This window comes from Python bivittatus, unplaced genomic scaffold, assembly GCF_059951505.1.
Source record: "Python bivittatus isolate LINGU-HERP-01145 unplaced genomic scaffold, Pbiv_v1 ctg000610_np1212, whole genome shotgun sequence".
NCBI classification, from domain to species: Eukaryota; Metazoa; Chordata; class Lepidosauria; order Squamata; family Pythonidae; genus Python; species Python bivittatus.
The window spans coordinates 53095059-53122740 of NW_028277088.1; the positions used below are offsets into that span (position 1 = coordinate 53095059).

Sequence of the window (27682 nt, forward strand, 5' to 3'; positions counted from 1 at the left end):
TAGAGCTTCACTAGGGCTATACAGGATGATATTTCTGATCCTGTAGTTTTGTGCTGAGATTATTAACATCAGTAGAAAAATGAAAAACCATAATTATCAATGAACAACGAACAAATTTTTAGACCTCCATTTAATGGACTGTTAAATTGAGGATTTGCCCATTGAATCAGAGGTTCACTGCACATGCTATCTACTTCAAATATTTAATTACAAAAATGTTGTTAGGTAATATAAAATACATACATTTAGATTCAACAAAGAATTCCCTCTGCTGAAGTGGCCTGTTAAATTAAGTTTTATAGTATGTATGTATGTATGTATGTATGTATGTATGTATGTATGTGTATATATATACACACACACATACATACACACAGTATATAAACACACACCCACACCCACAGATATACATACACATACATATACATGCAACACCCACAGTTTATACTGAAGAGTAGGTGGCATATAAATGTTGATCAAAATGAAGTATAAACAAGTATTTCATTGATTTGTTGTGTCTTACCTTGTGGCAATTTACAAGATATTCCTGCAATTGTTCAATGTAACATTTTATTTTATTAACCCCCCCCCCCCAAAGTTCAGAAGTAAAATCCATCTATTCATCCATTCATTCACTCCAATATTAACTAGCAGGTTTTAGTTATTTGTAAGCTGCTTTTAAAGCACAGTAAATTCTTCTTTCTGGAAGCAGAACAAAGATGACCAGAATCTTTTCTATGTGCCTAAAAATAATGAATCCTGATTCTGAGTTTTTTACTGTCACGTAATTTATAGTAGCTGTCAGCATGGTGTCCCCAGTGTCGGTTTTCTACTCCTGCAAACATGGCTATCTGACCACCCCCCAAAAAGGTGATTGTCTATACCCGAATCTTGAAATAACAACAAGCAGAAAGAGGGTTGTTTCATAGGCTTTATTAAGTTAAAAACAACCATGCTTCAAAAACAAATTACAGTCATTTTTGAAAACAAGGAATGTGAAATTTAAGACTACACTGTATTTCGCATTACTGTAAAAAAAAAAATCTTGGTAGCTTATGCCACTGCCACTTTCAGAAGAATGGACTATAAGAAAAAAACATAAAATATTAAAGTGGCCATTTCTTTTGTACAAAGTGCTTCTTTCGAAAGGTTTTAGAAAATACATTTCTTTAGGTTTAATATAATAGGGAATTACCAAGACACCACCTTCATTTCATAAAGCTATTTCTACTTCCTCTGCCCTGTACAGTAGTCTCTCTCTCTCTTTCTCTCTCTCTCCCCCAAACTCAGCATCTTTCCCTGCTCATTCAGATTATGAAGAAAATTTACATTTACATTTACATTTACAATACAGAACATATAGAAAAAGAGCCCATTAATTCTTTCTCTGGACATTTGGGAATTGTGGTACCATGAAGAATCAAACCAGACAATGCCTAGCATTTTACCAAACAGGATTATTTGGAGAGAGACAAATCTATAATGCCAAATAGTGGAATTCTGCTGCATAGATAAGGTCTCTCTCTGTCTCTCTTGCTTTAAATGATCTCAGATTTTAATTCATTCCTGAAGATATCTCAGATTTATTATATTTTCAGCACTGTGGAGATAAGCCATTAAGCAGCTTTTGAAATACTTGGAATATCAATGCATTCAGAAGTAACACAGTGGAACTGAAAATCTCTCCAAGGTGCCACAAATGAATTTCACACCTTGGTTACATGGTTATTGATGTTCACTGGATAGGGCAATAGGAATAAAGATCTTAAAAGTAAACTGATGCTATAAATAACTGTTATTACAACTATTTTTACCCAAAAAATTTTTAGGAGCAATTTCCATTAATTTTGCTGGAATATGACTCTATATGACTATACTTTGGGGCAAAAATAATAATTTCTGGATCATTCTACATGTTGGCATAATTTCAAGTATCAAGTTAAAAAACAAATAAACAGAAGCATACCTTTCAGTGTAAATAATGCTGGAAGGCTTTCCTTTACAATGCAACAAAACGTAATAAGCTATATTACAATATCTTCCACATATTAAAAGATGGAAAAGAATTATACACATCTTTTTCATCACTTGATATACACATATTTTTAATAACCACTAAAACATTTCAGCAATATAAAATGTGGCATTTATTTATTTATTAGTGTTATTTCTTAGTTGGTCTACTGCTCCAGTCAATAGGCTTACAACTCCTCAACTGGTGTACAAACTGCTTTCATAAATGACTGTATTTACAATGCTCAAGCTACTGATTTTACTATTCCTGTGTAATCACCATTTGGGACAGAAATGGTGTTCAGTGGTTTGAAAGCTAAACAAACACTACAAATAGTTTATAGACCTATTTTAATTTTCTCTACATAAAACTAATGCATTTCAGTGATCTCACAGTAACTCCACAGGATCTTTCTGAATTCAGATTCTAATTCCTGGTGAAACACTTATGAGCTCTGGGTCAGAATATGCACCCCATTCTCAGCTAGTAAATTAAATCCTTACGCAGCAGATATCTACTCACATATGCACTCACATGTTGTACGCAGATTTCCCTCAGAATCTGGCCACAGAAGTTTTTATTTCTTTTTCTAAATAGTGTGTTACTTTGAATATATATTGTTCACATTAAATCAATTCACAGACTTTTGGATGGAATGGAATGAAAGTTAGGTCTCTCCTTTTAGCTAAGGTGGTGAAAAAGAAGAAGCAGGCATTTCTTGGGTTGTAGGCTGTAGGCAGGCTGTGATCCAGATGGGCATCTTTGCATGTCATGAAAAGCTCATGAGGCCTTGGGTCACGGGAGCAGATGGAAATATTTTCCTGATCATTTTCAGAATGATTTTTTTTTTTTTTTTTAGCTAAGGGACAGTCTAATTCATACTAAATATTTGATGCTAATGCATACATTTCATTATTTTGTCACAATAAAATTACATGCCTATTACTGACAGGCACACATTCTTTCAATTTACTATACAGAGGGGAAGTATTAATATGCCTTGATAAACTGTACATGTTACAATGAAATTGCATTTGCAAAAATCTTCGTTTTTTATCCTAATAAAGTTTGGACGATCTTAGGCAGTTTTATATACATTCCCCGTACCTATTTCTGGCGCAATATGGTTCATGGGGTCACGAAGAGTCGGACACGACTTAACGACTAAACAACAACAACAATACCTATTTCAACTTAGTTGCTGTAGCTTTAAAAAAATAGATTGCTTGAAAAGTAGGGGTACACATATATGTGTGTGGAACAAAGATTATTCCTTCAATAGGGCATCTCAACCAGAACTTTTGAGACATACATAAATTAAGAGAAATGTGACAATATGTGTGCAAAACATATAGTCAATGTAGATTATGAGTAGCTGCAGGTGTATGAATACAATCTTGTTTGAAATATGCCCCCATTCTCAAATAATTACAATTAAATCAAATAATTATATGAATGGCGTAGTCCTTGGTGCTCTCTGAGCTTGTTTGCTTGCTTGCAGATATTTTACTACCCAACTAAGTATAACATCATCAGTCCTGATGATGTGGCCTAGTGCTGATGTTACCTAGTCGGGTAATGAAACATCTACAAGGAAACAGCCAAACTCAGAGAGCACCAAGGACTCCACAGTTCAACCTTAAGCTACATATATTCTCTTCTATTAGAATTATATGAATTTCATCAGACAAGTATACAATTCCCTTTATTCTTACAGTATGCTATAGTGCTTTTTTCCCCCATTAATTTTGGAAAGAGTGATATGGCATAGAGAGTATTCTGTTCCTCTCATTTTCCCCCAAACAACTCTTTGAACTAGGTTGGGCTGAAAGTTACCCAGGGAGCTTCTGTGGCTAAGGGTAGACTGGGTCTCCCTGGTACCAGTCCAGTCTCCTAAGCACGACACTATACTGGCTGTCATATTAGCATTCCCCTGGATCCATTTTAATACTGAAATTTCCATTGAAGCCTATCTTAAAAAGGGGGGGGGGGAGATTTTAATTAGCAATTTCTGCCTCTCATTGACTGATGTTGTTCTAGGTAGGTACATCACACTCCATTGTTTAAAGTAAGAGTTTAGCTATGCCCGGCCACAATTAAAGGTTCTTTAACATTAATAATGAGAACCTATGAAAACAGTAATAACTAATTTTTTATTCATGAATTTACAACAAGAAAACGAGACAATATCTTTGGTTCTAAAATACCGATTTTTTATGTAAAAAGAAGTGTATTTTTAATATAGCTGTATGAATTTTTTTTCCCAAAAAGACTTCTTTAAAAAGTCTGGTGCTAGATTGGAAAAACAAAATAAAAAGTGGAATGTTATATGGAATATGAAAAAAGTAATATGGATCTTCAAGAGAAAGAAACATGCTTAATAGTGATTGAAGATTCTAACATCTGCAGTGCCGTCCCTTGGTAGCATGATATATAGATCACAATATTGCTACACAATTTAACATGGCTGAGAAGAACAAACAGAAAAGACAATTCTCACTTTTTCTAATAAATTTTCTCACAGAGAAATATAAATCATAGAAAATTAGAGCAATGTTAACAACAGCTGACATTGAAGAGGTAGGTAATAGTTTTTTTGTTTTATTGTCTAAATCCCCCAAATGAAATGCTTGTCAAGAAATGCAAAGAGTCACTTAGGGCGGCTTCATGCATAAACACAATTTGCACAGATCTTCAGTTTGGGAATTAATATGAGTTTTCAAAGGAAAGATAATTACATGTAGCAGTCCTAGGTGGCTTTGCACTGCATACCTCCTGTTATACAAACAAAATAATTTGTTCACTTGATATCATGCATACAGAGGGCATTAAGATGGTACAGAATTGTGGCTAATTCCTGCAAATCACAGCAGGAAATTTGTATGCAGCTCAGTTTAATGTGTTGTATGTATGCAGGCATCTTTAAGTTTGGGAAGGAAATCTTGTCTCTTTCATGCAATGAACATGGAAAATATTTCAAACAATTACACAATAAGGCACTGGATTAGCCTTCTCCAATTTGGGGCTTCCAGATATGTCCATAGTTTCTATAGTCTATAGTTTCCATTATTCAGAGCCACGTTCTGAATGTAGTCCACAACATAGTAAAGAGTAGATCTTCATGATGACCTGATGCTTCACACTGAGCTATTTAGAACATCACCAACTTTCTGAGGATATATTCATGTATGTGATTGGTTTTTCTTCACCATATGATGATTTTTGCCTTATATTTCCTGGGATATGAAATGGCATAATCCAACATAATGAATCTATACCCAAGGCTACTTTCCATATGGATTTTACTAGCAGAGTTTATAAAGGATCACTAAAAAGAGGAAAAGCTATTGCACAATGACGTTTCATTTGTCATAAAGGCAAGCATTCTAATGGACACATTCAGTACTATTTGAACTATATGGAAATTGTTATACAGTGGCTCTGTCACATATCAAAGTCATAAACTCAAACTAATGAGGGGGTAACAATATCAAAGAGCATTGCTACAGCTCCCAAGAGGTAAGATACCAGCAGAGTCAAGTGGTACATAACAGAGCTCGGCTTCAAGTCAAGCTGCACTACTATGCATACTTGCATAGAAATAAATCCCACTGAACTTAATAGGTCTTATTTTAAAGTAGGCATATACTGGATCACACTACTAGGTTGCAATCCTATATAGTCCTATTTGAGGAACAACTGCATTGAATTCAGTTGGGCTTAGTTCTGAGTAGAAATATACAGCATTGTATTAGAACAACAATTTAATATATATAATCACCAGGTTGGCCTGAAAACCATCCTGCGCTGGTGGGATTTTTTGGAGGGTGAGTTAATTTATCTTTTTAAGTGCAAATACTGAACCATACCGCATATGATTCCTGAAAATTAACAAATTAATTGCAATTATCTTCTGGATTAATCCTTTTTCTCCACTAATAATTTCAGATAATGGGAAATTTTCCTGTATAAATTCATGATTAATGGAAGCTGAGCCATAGTATAGATTTTTTTCCCCAGCTTTTGCAAGAGATTTCCCCAAGATCCATTTTTTGTGTATGCAGTTATGTATGTAATAATTCAATTTTAGCCAAATGGCAACCTTTGCATTTCCTCACCACTTTATATATGTGTTCAAATGTTACAAAGGCAGTGAAGTGGAATGTGTGTGTGCAAAAAAAAAAAAAAAAATCTGTTCCATTTGCAGATTTTTAAGTTCATTTTTCGTACCTCTAAAAAGTCATGAAACCAGAAAACAAGCATAAAACCACAACAGAACGAAATACAACAATGCTGCTCATACTTACAGTGATATTTTAGAGACATGCGAGTGAGTACCTGATGACCATTCCTGAACATTTAATTTTTAAATTTTTATGAGCATTTCTGAACTGAAACTTGCAGAGCTTCCCAACAGTAGTGGTCAGTGGCAGTGAGTGCTGTATGAACCACTAGGCTCACTTTCTCCCAATGTAATCAACGACTATATTAAGCAGAATTCTCACATTTTTTCAAATACTCTTTTCATTGCAAATAAAATAGTAAATAAAGCTGGTGTTCAAATAGCTGGACCAAAGCATAGGAATGAGCTTCTCTTTAAATCTTAACAGTTGGTAACTCTATGTAGGAGACTGGCAAAAAGTTTTGGGTCTTGACTCCTTCTACTTTCCTTGTGCTCCTCCCACCCTGATCCACATGGCATCAAACAACTGGTCATCTTGCTGTCATAAAGGCTTTTTAAAAAAAAAATACCACAAATGACCTATAAAAGATAAGGTATCAAAAGGATTTAAGGTGGATGCTTATTAAAGCAGTTAATATTCATCAAAAGGCTGTAATTGTACGTAGCTTAAGAAAAAATATTGCTTGCTGGTTGTTATTTCTTGGTTCTTTGTTGCATCTTTTGTAACCACAGAGATAAATGAAGTTCTAAGCAAGCTTGCTGCAAACAACACATGCACTTGGAAGAAAAAAGTGTATTCCAAAGTGTAATTATGCTTTTTTTATCTAACCATAGTCTATTTCTATAGCAAGCAGCTCTTTCATCTGTGTTTCTTGCCACGTTGCTGAGACTATACAAAGTGTCTATCATGGTCATGCTGAGGCTTCAATGTATTCATTTTTTGGCACTGCTACCCTTAGGTATTCTGGATTTTCAGCTGGCGGAAGTTTAACAATGCCATTAGGCTTGGTATCTCTGGGCAAGAAGTCTTGCTGATAGTCTGGATTGTCCAGATTGATTTGGTAGTTGGCTGTCTGGTCCCAGTAGGAGGAGCTATCAAAAACTGTGTTAGCCAAAGGTGAGAGGCTTGTGTTGAGATATTCTGGGTTATCCAGTGCTGTGTTGTGCAAGTTATGATGATTTGAATCAGTCATAGGCTTTGGATCAATATGAAGGGAGAAAGTGTTGTAGACTGGATTTTGTACCACAGAAGCACAAGGGTTTTGGGTCACTTGGTTTATGTATTCTGAAATGATTTTAGAAAGACAAAACATCCATTAATAACTGTATATATGATTCAGCATGTTATCTTTATTCAACTGCAAATTAATTTCTATTAACAAGACATTGCTCATCAATTCATAAATTGATACAGCCTTCTGGAGAGCAATCACGGAGATCACATTAACTTATGCATTTCAAAAATCAAGTTCATATCAACAAACACCACAACCTGAAACTAATTTTGTCTCTTGGTAAAGATGTATTAAAATTTTAATACACTCTTTAAAATTTAAGGAGCTTCCTTCGCATAGCCCTTGTGAATGCTAGCATCTAAAGAGAGACTACCAAAGTCAGGGAGGTGTAGCAGTGTTTGGTGACACAAAGAGACAGCTGCACCTGGCAGGTCTATGTAAAGTCACTGGAACAATATTGCTCTGAGAAGGTCTCAACATATTTCCCAGTTGCAAAGACCTTTCCTGGGGATTTGATCAGTTTGTCTTTGGACTCTCATTCTTTTTCTGCTTCTCTAGAGTCTGTTTCTGCAGTGGCTCTGCTTGTATGTGTATATGAAACTTGGACTTATTGTACAAGCTTAATCTATGCAAGGACTGTTTGTGAGGCCAGGCACATTTCAACATTAAACTCCCTATGAACAAATGGAATCCAGGTACAGCATGGACAATTTGTTAACATCTTATAGATCAGAAGGGAGGGAATGGGATTACTAGTAAAGATCTCAAGAAGACAGGAGAGCAGTTGGGAAAACAAAGTCTAGAAGATATTGAAAGACAAATCTAGACAACATGAATAATGGCTAACAGTACATTGTTACAAGAGTTCATGAAGTGAAGTGGGGTAAAGATAACATAATGGTGCTGACTGTAGGTGATCGTTCTGGTCAGAAGGTAACGTTCAGCTGGTTTTAGATGTCTATGTTAAGATTACTCAGATTCCTTGGAACACTATGCAATAGCAGCTTCCTTCAAATTTAGCCGTGTCTCTTTATTATTGTCTATACTCCACCTATATCTATCTGGTCTCAGCTTAACAGTATCGGGCCCAAGATAGAGATATATTTAAGAAATATATTACTTTCTTATTCTTTTCTTAAAATCATATTTTAATGCATGCTGCCCTTATTGATTTTAGGTTTGGATTTGATTTTATTTCTAGATCTAGAATGTGGTACAGACTTAAAAATTCAATTGCAGAATTTTTGCTTGTGCAAAAAAAAAAAAAATGTGCAAAACTTTATGAAAATTCTAGGTTAAAAATCTGATGCAGTATGAAGTGACATTACCCCAGAGAAATTCCTATCCAAATTAGGCAGGGCTATGTCCTGTCATCCTTGCTATTTGACCTACATATCAATTATTTTGTGAGTAAGTTAAACTACCTCACATACCATCCTCCAAAACAGGCTTATAACACACTGAGGTCCTTTTGTATGCAGAGAAAGTAGTAGTACTGTTATTATACACCTTAACTGGTTTAAAACAAGCTTTGCATACTTTGACTGAGTATTGTACAGAAGAAGCACTGGAGATAAATTATTCCAAAACTAAGATTTTGTATTTGGCAAACCCTACATTCTATACAGTGGAACCTCGAGTTACGAATTTAATCCGTTCTGTGACTCTGGTTGCAACGTGAATTGGTCGCAACACGAGGCAAATTTTCCCATAAGGTTCAATGAAATTACCATTAATCCGTTCCGGCGTCCGTGGACCATGCGTCAGGGGTGGAAAAACGGCCGCGGACCACGCGGCAGGGCGGAAAAATGCCCACGGACCACATGGAACGGGCGGAAAAATGGCCGCAGACCACGTGGAACGGGCGGAAAAATGGCCGCGGACCACGTGGCACGGGCAGAAAATGGCCGCGGACCACGTGGAACAGGCGGAAAATGGTCGCGGACCATGCGGCACGGGTGGAAAAATGGCCACGGACCACGTGGCACGGGCGGAAAATGGCCACAGACCACGTGGCACGGGCAGAAAATGGTTGCGGACCACGTGGAATGGGCAGAAAATGGCCACGGATCCGGTTCGTAAGTCGAGGCAAGTTCGCAAGTCGAGGTAATTTTTTGGGGCCGGAGCTGATCGTATCTCGAAAAATTAGTCAGTAGGGGCATTTGTAACTAGAGGTACCACTGTACTTAGCAATTGAACCTGACTGAACAAATTAAAAATTTTAAATATTTGGGGATAACATTTCACTCATTTGGTAAGTGTAAAATTATATTCTTCAAAATGCCCCAGAGTTGGCAATACCTCTGCTATTTTTATTATTCTAGAGAGACATTATTTATACCAGCTGCTGTAAAAGTATTTGCAGCAAAAGTTTGTGTCCAGGAATTATTTAATTCTCACTTTAGGCCCATTTAGCTCTTTTGCCCCCTTAGAGAAACTACAAACTAATTTTCTAAGGATTATTTTCCATGTGGCATGAAGTGTGCCTAATGTGATTGCCCATGAAGCTGGTATGATTAAAGTGGAAACCAGCATATGGCTATATATATTTTACTTCTGACTGAAACTACTGTTTCATTTTTTTCCCCTATGGACCTAACTTCCCTGATTTTGGCTGATAATTTTGAATTGATTTAAAGATGATAAATTACTGCAGAATTATGCTTTTTACAGGATGTATTACCAAAGATGTAAGCAGTCATTGTCAAGCCTTAAACAAAGTATTATAGAAGTAGGAAGGCAATTAGATTTATTGGCCCTCCCTAGAGATATTTTTTTGAGTAGCCAGTTTTACTCACTATTTTAGCAAGATATTTAAACCAAATATCACCCCTACATTTAGGAGACCATTAACCCTAGCACATTTTAATGTACTTTCAACAACCATCCTTGACAGAAAATCCCTTATTTTTTAAGACTCTGTCCTCGTGGTGAAGGAACAGTTGAAAATATAATCCATGTATAGTTGCATTTCCCATTTTATAAAAATGCATGGCTATGTTTTATATCCCTCTTATTAATTAAATTTCTGGGTCATCTGGCTTTATTTTATGCACAGTTGTTAGCCAACTCATATGATTCCCTCTCTTTGAACATGGCCAAATTTTGTTTTAGTGTTTGTAAAACCCATTGTGACCAATCAGATTTGATTATTTGGTTATTGTTGATCGTTTTTATCTTATCTTTTGTTAATTTCAACTTTCTTTTAAGTGGAATTCTGGTCATTGATGTAATAAAGGACTGACTGTCTGATTTCAGATGGTGCTTTGTTTCATTCCACAGGCTCAAATTCAGAGACTTATTCCTCTTGTGATTAATCTGCTTGTCAGAGAGAAACATAAAGGTTCCATAGACTCTGTATACTCACCTGGAGCAGGCAGAAAGCTATCATCCAGACTGTCATCTAGGAAACCCCCAGTTGGATCTGAACTGTACCTCTGGACAAAGCTGTCTTCTCTCACTGGATGGCCCTGCTAATTATAGCAAAGTACAGATTAACAAGATACAGCACACCATTGTTGGCAGAAAAAATGGGTACTCTAATTCCAAACTTGAATGGCTTGCAGGAAGGGGTTTCTTTATGTTCTAATGGATGGCAAAAAATTACAGTGAAACAATTCAGAAGTTCCTGCCATGGCTCTGAATTGATCAAACTTACCCCATTTCTATCTATGCAGGTTATTGCAGAATTATTGCTTGTAGCACTCTAAAAAAAAAAAAAGAGGAAAAAAGTTTTTTTTAACAAGTAAAAAATACTAAATCATTTCATAGTAAACATGAGAAAAAATGCAACAATCTGGAGCAACCTCCAACATTTGAGCAACTGAAGTCCATATATCCAAATCCAAATTGGGGAAGGCTGCCTTAAAGATTAAAGTTTACTGTGGCATAAAACCTGGCTCAAAAAACCTGATATTACAATAAAATGTGATGTTTCTTAAAATATGTTATGAGATTCTTTGTTGATTTTGATGCAACAGATTAGTTGCCTACCTGCACAGAGTATATTAATGCAAAAAGAACTTTAGAAACATTTAGAACTTAGAAAATGTAGACATTCTCTTCTATTGGTACTTTAGAAACAATCCCATACCAATGAGCTTAAGAGAGGTGTTCTTGAGTTTGATGGGCTGCTGAAGAATCCTTGATGGGGAATAAGATATTCATCTGCATCCACAATGTCCTCCATGTCCTCCTCTTCCATTAGACTCCGGTAAAATTTGGAATCAGTTGGGCTGGGCAGGTGCATTCTTTCATCTCCCTACCCAGAGACAAATTCCAATGAGAATGAATGTTTCCTAAGTGCACCATTATTACAGTAAGTCTCACTGCAACCTGAGTGTTAAAATATTACTATCAAAAAATATTAATCAGCCAACAATAACAGACCTGTACAATATACATTCAGACTGAGATGAACAATGGTTCTCTATTCTTGGGAGATAAATGACTCTAAATACATTAAAAAAAAAAACTCTCTTGGATTCAAAATGTACTTTATCCAGCATTTTACTTCCATGGTGACCAACAATTGTCTCCAAGAAGGAAGACCCGCAGACAATTACTCCATAGAAGATGTGGAAGCCACTTTGGATGTTTTGCTTGCATATACATTCTTCAGAGCAGAAAATCCTGAATGCAGCTTGGTGATAGCCCTAGTTAGAAGTTGTTTTTTGTCTTATTTCTTTGATAATCAAATTCTACAGGAAATTGAGTGGAGCTTAACAGTAAGACATGACTTCTTAGGGAGATTTACTCAGGCATAGTCAGGGCATAATATGCAAAACTGCAACATCTCTCTCTATGTGAAAACAGGTTAAAATGGAATATTTTTCTCTCACTCTTAGCTTTAAAATAAAACTCCTTTTCCATAAATCTGAAATTGTAATTTTCTTTGTATTTATTACAGATCTGGATCAGTTAATCTGTGACCCAAGAGTCTGACCATTCGTATTCAGCTTTTTATATCAACTTCAAGTTTAAATTGGGATTACAAAGTACTGATTTATATAGTCAGAATCAGTTCAATTGTATTTAATACAAAATATTGTTTAATATGAAATTGAGGCATTCATATCTTTGCTTTTAGCCTTAGACATGGCTATTATTTTACAGTGGTTTTTATGGACCTTTTTAAAATAAAAGAATCTCAAAGCAGTTTTATACCACTTGGCCACTTAAATTTGGAGCAAATTATATAGTTTTGCTTGAAAAAGTGAATACCACATTATTTATGATCAGTACCTGTATAACAAGATAGCGCTGTGGATCCCGAGCCATTTTGGAGAATTCTGCTATTAGCTCCCGAAATTTAGGACGACTTTCTGCATCAATCATCCAACCTGAAAGTGACCACAGGAACAACATGAACATATAGATATGGGGAAAATGGCCATAAAATAACTTCAAAGTGCAGAAGCATTTGCTAGGAAATGGGTAAATTACAGGAAAGACTTTAAATTCTGGAGCATAAGATTGATTCTGAAACAATCATTACAAGTACTGTATATAACAAAATTCCAAGTGTTGAATGAAAATCTGACTGCATATTTCAGAGCCCTTGTGGAAAGCTGAATGTTTAGATTCCCCTTCATGAATTCCAGGAATAACCGGAATGTCTTGAAGAGTTGGATTAATCCTAGTCTTTTCCCACCTCAGGATGGGGTAGGAAACAGGGCAGAGCAAATCAGGGAGAAGAAATAGATCTTCTGGTGTTCATTAAGGACGGGGTCCTCCTGGAATCACAGCTTCTGCTCAGAGAGATGCTAGCGTTAATTTCTACCTCTCCAATAAGATCTGAAATGTCTGTATTAAATGTTAAATGTGGGACTGAGGAAGCGTGCCTTCTTTGTCATGGCCCCTACCCTCTGGAACAGCAGCCCCCCAGAGATATGGATGATGCCTGCTCTCTTTGGGTTCTAGAAAGCCCTTAAGACCTGGCTCTGGTTCCAGGCCTGGGGTTAATGTGTTTGTGGGGCCTCTGTTGTTGTTACTATTACGGCTTTTTTTGTCTGGGATGCCTGTGTTGTTTTTATGTTTTTAACTATTTTTATTGTTTCTTTAGAATTTGTAAGCTGTGGCCATAGTAAATCTAAATCCTCCTCCTCCTCCTCCTCCTCCTCCTCCTCCTCCTCCTCCTCCATCTCCATCATCATCATCATCATCATCATCATCATCACCGCTGCCACCACTGCCACCGCCACCATCAACATCATCTCAGGCTACAACAACTTTGGAAACCACTAAGTGGCAGCAAAGATATACAGAAAGTTAGTGGTTGGCCTTTTTTTTTTTTCCTTCAGCAAGAGATAGTAGGTGTACTAGAGAGGCAATCATACTAGAGAGGCAGTCCCAATAAAAGAAGATAAAATGGGAGCTCCCAGGTCAGGAATGGTGAGCTAAGATGTCTCTGAATGAGTGGAAATGATGACTGGGCCAACACCGAAGGACCGGTGAGTAGACTAATCCCAGGGAAACTCTCCGGATAAGAAGAGGATGGGAGATTGCTCACTTGTGCTCTGGATGGCTTTAAAAGACACTGAACTCACAAGAGTGGGTGCTGCTGAGAAATAGAAGGCTTTTGGAGTTAGAAGAACATGACCTGAGATTTGGGTGGCATGGATATTTGTGGTATTATAAAGTCAAGGTTAATGTGGATTTCAAAAAATATGTTAGACATGCCACATTGAGAATATGGAATAGACACAAATCCAGGTTGTCCCCGAAAACACCTTTGTGGATCGCAGCACAAGAAGCATTATACACGAGAAATAATAGGCAAACACAAATGGCTAACTTATCATGAGATACTAGGATTTTGTCAAGGGGAATGTAAAATAAAATCAAGAGAAGAACTGGTGGCAGAGGAATATAGTTGTCAATGGTTCTCTTACTTAAAATTATTAGAAAGATTTAAAGTAGACAAAAGAATTTATGGCTTTGAACATTGTAAGGCTGAGTTTGAAATAGAATTGTGTACAAATGATGAACATGTAATTGCTAAAATGTATAAGCTTTGATTGAAAATTGAAACAGAAGAAGAACAAGTGAAAGAATGTATGATAAAGTGGGCTAAATATTTTGGTTATAATATGCTGATGGAACAATGGGAAAATATGTGGCTGAAAGGATTGAAATTTACACTGTTACAAATTTAAAGAGAATGTTTATAAAATGATGTACCATTGTTATGTCTAGAAATAATCTAGAATGTATAAAGACAATTTATGTTGGAAATGTGAACAACAAGAAGGAACATTTTATCATGTTTGGAGGACATGTAAAAAAGCTAGAAAACTCTGGATTCAAATACAATACACTGACTCAGAAGATTTTAAAGATTAATATACAGTTGAGACCACAGGTTTTTCTTTTGGGACTGATGAACAAACAGTTGGAAAAAAGTTATGGAACTTTGTTTTTGTACATGATAATTGCAGCGAGATTATTGTATTCACAAAGATGGAAAGATTCAGCATTACCCACAATGGTAGAAAGGTTGGTGAAGATGATGGAACTTGCTGAGATGGCTAAATTGACTTCTTTGATCAGAGAAAAAAACAGTATCTATGTTTATTGCTGACTGGAAACCCTTATAGACTTTTTGCGTGAAACAGAAAATAATGAACTACAGAAGGATGTGGAGATTAAGGATAAGACTCAGTTGCTGAAAAAATACAGTAGAGATCATAATTTACAATTGTTTCTTGAGGGGCTCCCTGTTTTAGAATTCAGTCAATGGTCTCTGGAGAAAAGAATGCTACAGTGATGTGTATAATCACTTTTCATGTTTTGGCTTATTTCACATTTCCTTCTAGAGAAGTGGATTTCTTATTTCTCTTATTATAGATAATAACAAGTACTGAATATTATTTTTTAAAATTATATTTATCAACCCATTTTTCCTCTGGATCCTCAAGGATGGTTTTATACTTACAGCAACAATTTTGTGAGGCTGAGAGATAACAGAGAGGCCAATGAACAATATGAATACTGTATTTCAATAGGGGCTTAAACCTGGGTCCTCTATTCCCAATCCAAGATTTGCATTACTATACATATATCTTTGCAACTGGATAATCAATGATTTCCTTTTTCCAGCTACTTTTGAAAAAAAACAAACGTCAACAATGGGCTTGGCTTATGAATGAATAACTAACTGTTCATAAGAGGCATTTTAGCCTTCAGTTTTGTAGCATTGTATATAGAGATGGTGCAAGCATGTGAATAAGATTAGTCCACCTATAATTTGTACAGAAGCAGAAGACAGGATGATGTCAGAAAGCCTGCAATATAAATTGTAACTCTGGTCAAATGATAGACATATTTAGAAAGTTGAATACAGTATTTAAAATGAACAAACAAGCTTCTCTTCCTAGTCAAAGTAATTTGTCTATTATATGACAGGAATGACTTACATTTGACCATGATCATATACACATCAATTGTACATATGGGAGGCTGAGGCAACCGCTCTCCTTTCTCCAAGACAGAGGAAATTTCACTGGCTGGAATACCATCATACGGTTTAGATCCAAATGTCATTAATTCCCAAACAGTGACACCTGAAATGTCAGAGTATAACAAAGGCTCATCCAGTAAAACTAGAAAGCCAGATACTAAACAGCATGTAAGAACTTCATTATTTGGTAAAGGAACAACTTTCAGTGAATTGGAGTCATTATTGATGGTTTCAAGTACTAAGGGCTCATTATCCCTTGTTTTTTCTCGGATAATAATAGAGGAATACACTTCTTCCAAGGAATGGAATTATTTACTAAAGTTACATTTTACAAAAGTAAACACTGTTTCCAGCACCATTCAAATTCTTTAAAGCATCACTGTTAATACCTGCTTCCAATACATTTTTTTTTTTGATAAATGTAGGTAGAACATTTTTTTCTTAAAGTAAAATAATAAACTAACACAATTTTTGAACAGTGGTAGGATTTTAATTTAATGAACCAATAGCAGCTTGACAGTATTTTGAACTGGCACATACAGCCTAACTCTTCTTTTTTGCCTTGTTATTGCCTATGCAATATATGATATAGGCTGTTTTTTATGGATTTGGAGATGGTTAGCAACAGATAGTCCTGGACTTTCAATAATCAAAAACTTTGGAGGAAAATATCCATATAAACATTGAAAAGCTTATAAGAAATTGATGGCTGGATTCTGCTTCACCGAGCAACACAATTTCAAACTCTCAAGCCTGTACTTTCTCTAGCTAAGTAGCATTTGCTTATTTGATCACTGAGCTTGTGGTCCAAGTTTGAGAGACAACTGATAGGCTTAAAAACACCCACTGAACAGTATATTTGGATAGGGAGTTAAACCTGGATTCCAGTCCAACATTTTAATTGCTACACATATACCTTTGCAATCAGATAAAAATGCCTTCACCGCTATATTCCTTTTGTAAAATAATACAGATATGTGGGTAAAGACCATAGTTTCATCTTACTACTTATGTTATTTAAGCCTTGCTTAGAGAAGTACATAACAAAACCATGATTGTGGACTGATTGTTAAACTTCCTCCCTTTTCTAGCACATGCCAGAGTCTCAATGGCTTATTCTGGTTTGCATGTTATTTACTGTCTATTCCAAAAGGTTTGGACAAATACAATAAGACTTTGTTCTCATTTAGATGATATATGTATGCACAGGCAATATCCAAGAAGCTACATAACTGAATGCTTCCTCATACAAAAAAATCCACTCTGAATAATAGATGTTTGACAGAAAGATCCTAGTTTTGTTTCCATTAAAAACCATGTATTGTATTAATTTTATGTGCATTAAGGGTTCTTTGGGGAGATGCAATTCATGAAATTTCCCCCCTGCCTCTTCAACCAGACATAGCATAAGTCAGGTTTATTGCTCCCAAAGAACAAATCCTTTGCCTCTATGAGGCTATCCTTATAATTTAAAAGGTAAGAAAACTGCTATTTGGAGGGAAGGAGGGGAAAGCAATTTTGCGGTATCAGATCAGGGCTACTATATTTGGGCTGTAAAATCTCTAATTCTTTCCTGCCATCTAATGGTCTTCTGGATTTTGCAATCCAGATATGTAGCCCACTGATTGATGTGTTCATGATAATTAGGTTCTGTCTATCTGCTATTCAAATTGTTGTTATAATCATGACAATAAGAAAGGGCACTTTGAGGAGGTTATAGAACAAGGCTTTGCAAATCAGCTCAGTGACCAATTTAGAATCAGCTGAGCATGTCTTTCACACTTACCAAAACTCCAAACATCACTCTGGTGAGTATAAATGCGGTGCAGAATTGACTCCAAAGCCATCCACTTAATTGGAACCTAGAAAGAGGTTGGAACCAATGCAAGAGAATGAGAGTCAGAGTTCATTATTTTAAAAAGTATGACAGTATGTGTGAATGCTTGCATCTATTTATATTATACATATCATTGCAGGTAGCCTGCAATTCATGTATGATAGTTACGTAGCTTAGAACTGCTGCTCAAAATATGAAAAGTTGAAAGAAGCATTGCCATCAAAATGCTCTTACGTATTTTTACTCAAGGTAGCTACAATTGAGAATTGTAAAACTATTTTGGTAGAGACGGTCACAGATGATGCTGTGTTTCTCAGTTTAAAATTCCAGTGTGATTTTTGTCTTATTCTCAGGGTGAAGCAATGCCTTTTTCAGGGGCTGTCTGGGAATGCATCTTCGTGTGTGCATGTTACATCTCTGCTCAGTGTACTGCACTGGCTTCCAGTGTGCTTCTGGGTACAATTCTACAGGCACTGGTTGTCACCTATAAAGCTGTTTATGGCATTGGGCCAGGTTATTTGTTGGACTGCTGCCTCTTCCTAGTTGTTTTTACACATCCCATTAGATCCAGCAGTCAGTCAAAAAAATGTCATCTCGCGGGACCCAGGAAGCCCTTTTCTGTTGCTGCACTTGCCCTTTGGAATGCCTTTCCCCTGAAGATTAGATTGGCCTCAACCCTGCTGGCTTTTGGAAGGCCCTCAAGACACAGATGTGTTCCTGGGCTTGGGGGTCAGATTGTTAGAGTCCGTGATGTGATTGTTATTTGGCTAGATTGATTTGGCTCCTTGGCTGTTATCTATGTTTTATCTTATGTTTGTACTTTTTTTAAATGTTGAAAGCTGCCCAGAGTCAGTCTTCTGAGATGGCAGGATATGTAAGCCAACCAGCCAACCAACTAACGAAAAAATGAATCAATCAAACAAACAAACAAATAAAATGTAGATAAATTCATAGCTAGACCCAATCTGGATAGGTTGTATATCATTCCTTTGTTAATATAGACTCCACCCCCCCACCCCACCCAGAGGGACTTAGGTATCTGAAAACTCAATGTACTATGAAGCAAACCAGGAGGAAGGAATAAATAACCACTCTTACTTTGCCTCCTTCGGCATGGTACTCCTTCTCTTCTGCACCAAGTAATTTTGCCAATCCAAAGTCTGTGATCTTCACATGCTGGGGAGTCTTAACAAGGACATTTCTGGCAGCCAAATCACGGTGTACCAAACGACGTTCTTCTAAGTAATTCATTCCCTAAACATGTTAACAGTTAGAAAATCTTATTCTACCATCTAACATCTATAGACACACTGCAGAAAATATTAAGAAAACTAATTCTGTATTTACAGAATATTGAGGCAATGACAATTATGCTGTTGCTTTTTCAGCAATAGTGGAAAAAAGACTGCAATGGGCAGAGCAAGATTATATTAACAGGTACTGCCTACATATAGATCGTTACAAAGACAACTCCAAAATATACTGAAATAGCATTTCATTAAAATAGACTTTGAATTTCATAGATGACTCTATTTCTTATGTTGAAACCTTGCAAGGAAAAATTCTAGCAAAATGAGATAAAGGTATCTGGTAAAATGTTGGGTTAATTTTGCTGTGCCATGAGCCTTAAAATGATAAATGAATTTATGTGATTCTCCTCATAAGTAAAACTAATTATTTCACTAATTCTGTGGCTGGGCAAGAATTGGCTCCTGGTCATGTACACACTCTGCTCTGCTCCTTCATATCCTGCATTCTGGTGGTTTTAAAACAAAGGACAGAAATCTGAGGCTGAAAACCACATGAGTTTTTCATCTCCTCAATAGCTTTTGATTAACATTCTGGAATCTCTAATAAGCTGGAGAACTCCAGGCAACTGAACCATAAAAGCATATGTTTCAGGAATCTGCTATTTCTGGAGAAATAAGCAAATTAACGTAGCCAAGAATTTGTGCTAGGTTTTTAAAATTTCAGTTTGCTATTTTGTGCTAAGTCTCATATTCTTTTTTTTTTCTCTCTCTAAAAGTTAGGGAGTTGGGTATAATTTCAGCCTTCATTCATATTTTAAGCTATGGTCAGTAATACATAATTTTTTCTTTACAATCTTCTTGTGATTGTGATTTCCATTAACTTTTTGAAGATTCTGGCAGGGAGTACTTCATTTATAGCAGAACATCACCATTCCAATGTATTTTCTTTGGAGTTTTTCTTTTTAAAATAATTTGTAAACTGCTGTACAACTGAGATCTGAGCATCTCTGTAATTGATCTTCTTCCATACTGATTATTACTTTTATACTGTATTATTTCTTTTTTTTAAAAAAAAGTATGATTTTGTTTATCTCTAATGAGATTGGTTAATCTTCCAAATGAAAAAGGAAGACCTGAATCCTGTAGGTATCACACTTCTGTACTACATGGCCAGAATGTAGCAGTGTTGAAATTATTTCAATGTTTACATTTTGACCTTTTAATCTCCAGAATGGTAGTACAGGATTGGAGAGCACAATCTCTCTCACACACTGGGGCTAGGAGAGGGACTCTAGCTGAGGTGCCCTGTGGAAGATGGTGGCAGAAGGACCTATCAAGCCAGCAGCCTAAAGCAAAAGGCAGGATCAAGATATGACAATGCAGAAGGTTTTTGGAAAATGAACTTTGGAACCTCCAGTGTTCCATCAAGTGGGCCTCAGAAATCTGTTATTGTTATCTGCTTTTAATAATTAAAGTTTAATTTATATACCACAGAAATTCTCAAACTCTGTGAAACTACAACTCCTGACTGTGGGCTTGTGCAGGCAAAATGAAGCTCTATCCCTCTCAACATCGTGCATGTCCCTGAAGACCTGGCTCTGTGATCAGGCCTGGGGATCCCAGGGGACTGGGGAGATTTTGCAATGGCTCCCTTATTAATCTTACCCCCTCCTGTTTTGTGTGCTTTCATAGTTATTTTTTGTAACTTGTATTTTGTAATTGTTTTTTATGTATTTGTTCTTTTTTAATTGTTATATGCTACCCAGAATCACTTTTATGTGAGATGGGTGGCTATATAAATACAATAGATTAATTGATTGATTGATTCATTAATTAAAATAAATTTTAAAAAGCCTACAGTGAGTTTTGATAGTACTACTACTTTGCCTCCATAGCCATCGTGAGGGCACTGTCACAGGTTGGTCTTTGCCTGGGCAAGCCTCCAGCTGGGTTGCATGGACAAAATGGAAAGCAAAGGCTAGAGCATTTGTTTACAGATCTTATATTTTGTCTACAGAAGTCTGATCAGTCTTTTTAAAAAATTGTGCCAACCCCCTAAGTTGCTCATGACTTTCTAAGGGGCCCACAGTTTAATAATGAGACATGGATTAAAGAAAACCATGAGATTTTTTATGGCATAGGCTCTTGCTCAATTTATTAACAGAAACCTTATTTACTTCTGGCAGATATGTTATAAATGAGTATGAACAGATAATGAAGAAGCAATCACAGGAATATTCTCCAACATACTACAGTCTGCACAGATCCACTCAACCACTATTCTCAACATGGTAATTAAGATGTTAATCTATTTTAAAGAGCAATAATTCCATGCAGAAATGTTATCAGTTTAATCCCCAAAACTGACTTTGGATTTGGCATAAAGATCTTTGGGTTGAATACAAAAAAAAAAAGTAATTTTAAAATTCAATTTAAATCAATAGGATTTAAATAATTATGGTTATCTTTTCTCACTGGTTTCATTATTGCTAAAACACATCTAAGTCTGGATCCAACCCATCTATATATATATATCCTCTTTCAATCCAGCCTCTGGAAGATGGATAGATCAATATAACCAAGGGATTAATTTAAGTACCATGGTTGGGGACAGTGCAGTGTTGCACCTTTGGGCTGAACAGGAGCTATGAAGATACATAACCTCCTCTTATGCAGTTTGAACTGAAATCAAACATATGAATTACTATCAAAATATACTATATCAGTGATGGTTCCACCAACCAGAAATCCTCTTGCCTACAGTTTTTAGTACGGAGATAATGAAACACTGAATTCTTATTTGATCATGAATATAGGGTCCTTGAAAGACAAAACCTATTTCATTCTAACAGGAATAAAACAATCTAAGTGTTTTTATTGGTGAAATGATGATGCAGCATTGTGGAAATGTTTTCCTCCCAAGTATTCACCCCCATTCTTTATCCATTAACCTTGGATCATGACGTCTATTAAAGTAGAATTAAGAGCTTGCAGTGTTGCCAAATTACCCAAGTAAACTGGAAGAAAGCCATAAAAGCTTCTTTTATTAAATAAATATAGCTTTGATTAGCTGTTACTCTCAAGCAAGTCACATAAACAACTTGAGAATTTCATCAGTCAAGTTTGAATATTCTAGTTTATTAATCCAGCTGCATTTCCTACAGTTGAACACATACACACTTTGTGCTAGAATACAGCTGGATAACATCTGGTTGCAAGTATTTTCATTTGTTCTAATATTGAGAGCACCAAAGGACTTAATTTAAATAATTGTAAAGCACTAGATTTCAAATGTATAGGAGGTATATGACATTTATTTATTTATTTAGTGTATGGCATCTCATACATAGACTTACATTAAATACTAATATTTAACCTAAGTTAAAAGCACTTTAAAATATGAATATTAAAAAGATCTAAATTCAAATACCAATGCCTAGGCCATCTAACCACTGAAGTGCAGCATCATTTATATTAAAAAATCAGATATTGGGCCATTATATGCCCTCAGCTTACAGCTGGTCACAGTGTGGTCTATAGTTTGACGTGGAGCCCTGCAGTCACACTAAGGTAACGATGAGATACCCCATTTATGCAGTGAATCCTGGCAGATGCCATGTAAGGTGCGAATCCTGTTCAAGGTCGTCCATTGCTGGTGAGATAGATCAAAACCTGGCACCTTTTGCGTAGAGTCATCTATATGTCTTCCTGTACTTGAGCGTTCATCAACCCATTTAACTTTCCACTGGGAGTCAATGTTGAAGTTGTTATGCAGATGTTTGCGCAAGTACCAATGGAGGCTTCCTAGATGTAAGCCTTCCAAGTGATAAGTAGGGAAGGTCAGCATGCACTGGAAGAAGTGGGTTGTTCATGATTTTTCTATATTCTCTCACATCTTGCCTTCGCAAAACTGGCGGTGCTCAGAACAGGAAGCCAACAGATGGGAGTGGTATATGACATGTTTTAGTTGCACCCATGGGACTGCTCTTTATTTCTTTTTGAAATCTATTGTCTATTTCCCATGAAGATACTTTTGTAGAACTCCCATCTTGAAACTACCATTTTTTTTTAATTCAGGAAGTTTATAATCTTCCCTCCTAAGAGAATTTGTATCTCTCTCTATATATGCTTCTCCTGAGATAATTTAGTAGTGAGAAACATTCCGGTTTTCAGAAAACTAAAGATCTGCTTGTTAAAAATACAATTTATTAATTCAAAGCTATGGGAAGCAAATAAATGTATGAACTTTGTGGAAGACTAGCTTTGGGATTTGTTTTCGTGTTTGTGAGCTGGCAATAATGGAATTTTCTACAGTTTCATGATAAGCAATGGTAAGTTTTACAAATTTCATGAACCATAAGACTTGCTTATCATGGATTTCACTGTAAAGGTAAAACAGACATAAAGCAGTAGTCCATCTTCTAGAACTAGATTATTTTAAAACACATCCAGGGTTACATGGCAATTTGTAATACAACATGCAGGAACCAAAAATCAAGAAGTGCTAGTAGGCATCAGCTAAGTCTGAGTTAGGTCAGAGTGAAAAATCTGAATTTAGGTCTATTGTTCTAGACATTTTCAAACAACTAGATGGAGTTTGCTGTTAATATACCTTTGCAATCTGCACACACCAGTTGAGAAGGTACTGGGATCCAATGTTATCTTTGTGTTCTCTGACATAGTCAAGAAGGCAGCCATAAGGCATAAGCTGGGTGATGAGCTGGACAGTCGATGTGAGGCAAATTCCGAGCAAACGGCACACATGGGGATTGTCGACGCTTGCCATCACATATGCTTCCTAATCAAAAGAGAGAGAAATATATATATATATACACACACACACATACATACACATACATGCATACATACATACCTATTATGGAGGATGTTACAATACTAGGATATAAAAAATGGCAGTATTAATCTGACCCAGAATCATTCTAAACTCTGTGTGGAATGAGAATTAATTTGAGGGCTAGAACTGCCACATGTAACACTTCAACATGGGATAGTCACATTTAAAAATTTTCTCTCATATAAAAAGCTCATTGCATACAGCATATAAGTCCATCAGGAAGAAGGCAATGGATTTCTTCTCCTCTCTAATGTACTTGATCTAAAAAAGTATCTACACATATCCAAATGACAACTCTTGACTATGTATAATTGTAAAGTACAAATTACCATCACAATTTCATTCTGTATAAAACACAAATCAGCTCTTAAAAGAAAGATTTTTATAATTTAAGAAGGCAATGAATGAATTCTAAATATATGAACATGCTCATTTATTAAACTGGCAATAGAAAATCCAGATTTTGTTGTAAGCATTTTGAGTGTCTTAAAGGGCTGAATATTGAGACAAAGATAAAGCAGCTTAATTGTAGTAAGGTACAATAAAATTAAAAGAAAAGTAAAATACAGCCATGCTGTCTGTGATTTGTTATACCGGTATAACACTTTCTTATTTTTTTGTTTAATTAATGGCTCCAATGCATATTTTAATGTATTTATAAATTGCTTTTCTGTCCATTCACTGCTGTAATATGCTAAAATTCCTGACAACTAACAAACAAAAATATATAACATAAAACATAAGGAAGTAATTTGCCACTACCTTTTTCAAGATTGTAAATTAGACTATAAATATCATGATTACCATGTAATAGGCATTATACAAATGAGAAACGAGAACGGGAGGGAAGATGAAAATATGTATGTTCACACTTACTGTTAGGAAATATTACATTATGGCAATTGTCACTGCCTAATAAAGGTAATGTTGGGAGAAATCATAACAATAATTAGCCCCAATAAACTAAATTTCATCTCTTCTCAGGGGTTTCACAACAAAGGTCACTGGCTTCAAACTGGGTGATGAGAGCCCCGCCAGTGCATGCTCATAAAAAAGGGAGGAGCTTCAATTGCTCAGTTGTGCCTGCCCCTTGGAGGCCAATGACTATTGCTGAGGACACCTCAGTCTCTTCTTTTGATTTAGTCACTTTGAGTCCTTTATAGGAAGTGGCCACAAATGGCTTCCCATAGCCCAATCAAATAATATCTAAGTTATAATATAGTGAAGTACTCATTATTATATAATTGTGCTTTTCTCTGCAATTGCAGAAAACATGCTGATTTGGAGAATGATGGATCTGCACACCCCCGCACATTACATCTGATGCACATGGCCAGAAGAATCAGTTTTCAGCAGTGTCTCTTTAGCAACTATGGCACGTGCTGCAGGTCTCTCTGTAGCATGATACTGCCAGATCAGAATATGGCCCAAACCGAAGAAAGAACAGCACAAGGCAAAACAACTTTCATTCCTCAGATAGCATTTTGTTCATAAAGGAAAGATTGAGGGGTTTCAATGGGAGGATCCAGAATATTAAAAAATGAAATGCATTATGTGGGTGGGTAAAACATGCTGTATATTCTAAATGCTTCTGTAAGCAGCTTTTTAAGCAGTTCTTTCTTAGTCTGCACACTTTTGATTCTTCTGTAATAAATCCAGAATCATAAACATATGCTTCTTTGCTTCCTGTTATGACAGACCCATATTTCATTAATTATTTTATTAATTTTTAGCTATGACAACATTCCCCCAAATTGTCTGAAAGCTCCAAGTCAACTTTTGCAAACATTAGGTTGACTTCTGCCCAACTAGCAATTTGGACTGCATGGGCTGTGTCACATATCAGCCATATAGAATATGGAGCTGTTCCAGTATTTGACAGAGCCTAATAAATTTGATAGTGTAAAAACAAACAGTTATCAACCCCTTGAAGAAAGAATGCTGAAGCCACTGTGCAGTCATGCACTTTTAAGATGCCTTGAGAAATTAGATTAAGTTTCTGTTTTAAACTGTAGCTTGGAATCTCTAAGGTAAGCCATGACCTACTGCAAGTATGTTTGGTATTTGGCAGCAAATCTTCTGAATTCATTCTATCCTAATAAAGCCAAATGGAATTGTGACTGGAGAATGGATTGAATTATTGTTAATACCTACATCATGCAAACACTCTTAAGGCGTATATAATAGGACAACTAAAGCCTGTTGCTCTATTCAGCAATGGAGAAGGAAGAGTGAGAGAATAAATATATGAAGGAAGAATAAATCTGTTGAGAGGAAGAGGAAGACTGAGAAAGTTATGCTTGAACAGAGTTGACAAGATCCTCAGAAAGAGGTGAGAGGTTTAAATAACAAAAGTCACTACATGAATAGATGTATGGAAGTGGTGGAACCAAGGATGACTTGCAGTGGAAGGAAGGTATGGAGTGGTATAGTGAATTATGCTGGTATAGACAAGGTTTAGTTAGATTTCCTTTTTAACTCATACCTTTAATTCTTTTAGCTTATTATTTCTTACTCATTTTCTGCATTTTGCATAACTTTGCTTACTCTGAAAAGGGAGAGTATGTTGACTATGCATGGAGGTATGTTCATAATAGTTGATAACATTTGATGATTACATATAGAAGATAAAGGAAGGAAAGCATTACATATTCAGCAGAAACTACCTGTTTGAAAAAAATTAATCTTTTCTATTCTCATTCCCAATTTTGCCCACCTAATTGTGCTTTTGCTTTTTTTTTCTGTAAGTTACAGTTCATATTCAGAAAATTTGCCAAAAATTTACAGAGTGAACAAATTAAATAGTTATTTGAAAAGTGCAAAAATAGTTCCTCTGCCTAACCTGTTGAGGATAAAAATCTATTACAAGAAATATTGCAATTACATAGATACTTTGCCTTCACCAACAATGCCTTAATGTTTGTCTCCATGCTACAAAATCCCTACAGCCAATATTTCAAATCTTCAAAACACAAAGAAAAAGAAAACTCACATCAAGAATTTCTTTGTTAGCTTTGGGTGATGTGGCCTCTCTCAGTTCCTTAATAGCTACAGGAATTTTAACTTTTTCTCCTTCTGGAATCCAGAGCCCCTGTTTAAAAAAAAAAAAATCAAAATGGGTAAGTTTAACATAGAAATAGAGACCAAGATTGGCGTGTAAAATAGATTATAGACAGACTTCAATACATCCACCAACAATTATGGTAAGTATAAATTACATGGTTTCTGGATGAATGGTATGGTATTTAAGTAAGACAATAAATATAAATATATATCTTAAAAATCGTATCATAATTGGGTGTGTAACAGCATGATTCTATGCACATTTACTATGGATTACTGTCACCAGGGGGACTTAATTCCTAGCAAGTTTATATAGAACTGATTTTCTCTCTATATATACTGTATATACACACACACACATATACATATATATTTAGAAAAAGATGGTAATTTACCTTATAAACAGTACCAAAGGCTCCAGAGCCAAGGACTTTGACTTTTTTAAATTCTGTTTCTTTTAGGATTCTCAGAAGTGCTTGGTTTGGTGCCTCCCCACTTGGTGTCAAAGGTTCAACAAGCTATTGAATACATAAAAAAAGGACATGGCTTAAGAAGAGACAATTTCTTTTTAACCATAACAGTGTACAAGGCAGGATGGTTTTTGAAAAATACGAAACAGGTGATTCAAGCCTATTTGTGTTATAGTATTATAAATCCATAACGAATTACTTGGCAAAATACTGCTAAGAAACAAACCCTGTGTCAATAATCAGTTTCTTTATCATCAGAAGTACCATCATGACCTTATAAATATTATAAAAGCTCTAATACCATTAGGAAGAGA

General features: G+C 35.8%; 1 protein-coding gene across 2 annotated transcripts in view; it reads right to left on the reverse strand.

Moving 5' to 3' along the window:
* Window positions 1-6187: 6187 nt before the first annotated feature.
* The window catches only part of EGFR (epidermal growth factor receptor), a 145900-nt gene continuing 124405 nt past the window's right edge, over window positions 6188-27682 (reverse strand). The window contains exons 18-28 of one of the 2 annotated variants that reach the window (XM_025163547.2): window positions 27294-27416; window positions 26828-26926; window positions 23593-23778; window positions 18829-18984; window positions 17680-17755; window positions 15850-15996; window positions 12677-12774; window positions 11526-11693; window positions 11091-11138; window positions 10800-10902; window positions 6188-7482 (exon numbers count right to left, since the gene is read on the reverse strand). In XM_025163547.2, the coding sequence (XP_025019315.1) occupies window positions 7109-7482; window positions 10800-10902; window positions 11091-11138; window positions 11526-11693; window positions 12677-12774; window positions 15850-15996; window positions 17680-17755; window positions 18829-18984; window positions 23593-23778; window positions 26828-26926; window positions 27294-27416 (1578 nt within the window). In that variant the 3' untranslated portion in view covers window positions 6188-7108. Of the gene's footprint in view, window positions 7483-10799; window positions 10906-11090; window positions 11139-11525; window positions 11694-12676; window positions 12775-15849; window positions 15997-17679; window positions 17756-18828; window positions 18985-23592; window positions 23779-26827; window positions 26927-27293; window positions 27417-27682 lie in introns of both variants that reach the window. The other variant, XM_025163546.2, reaches the window with a different exon arrangement.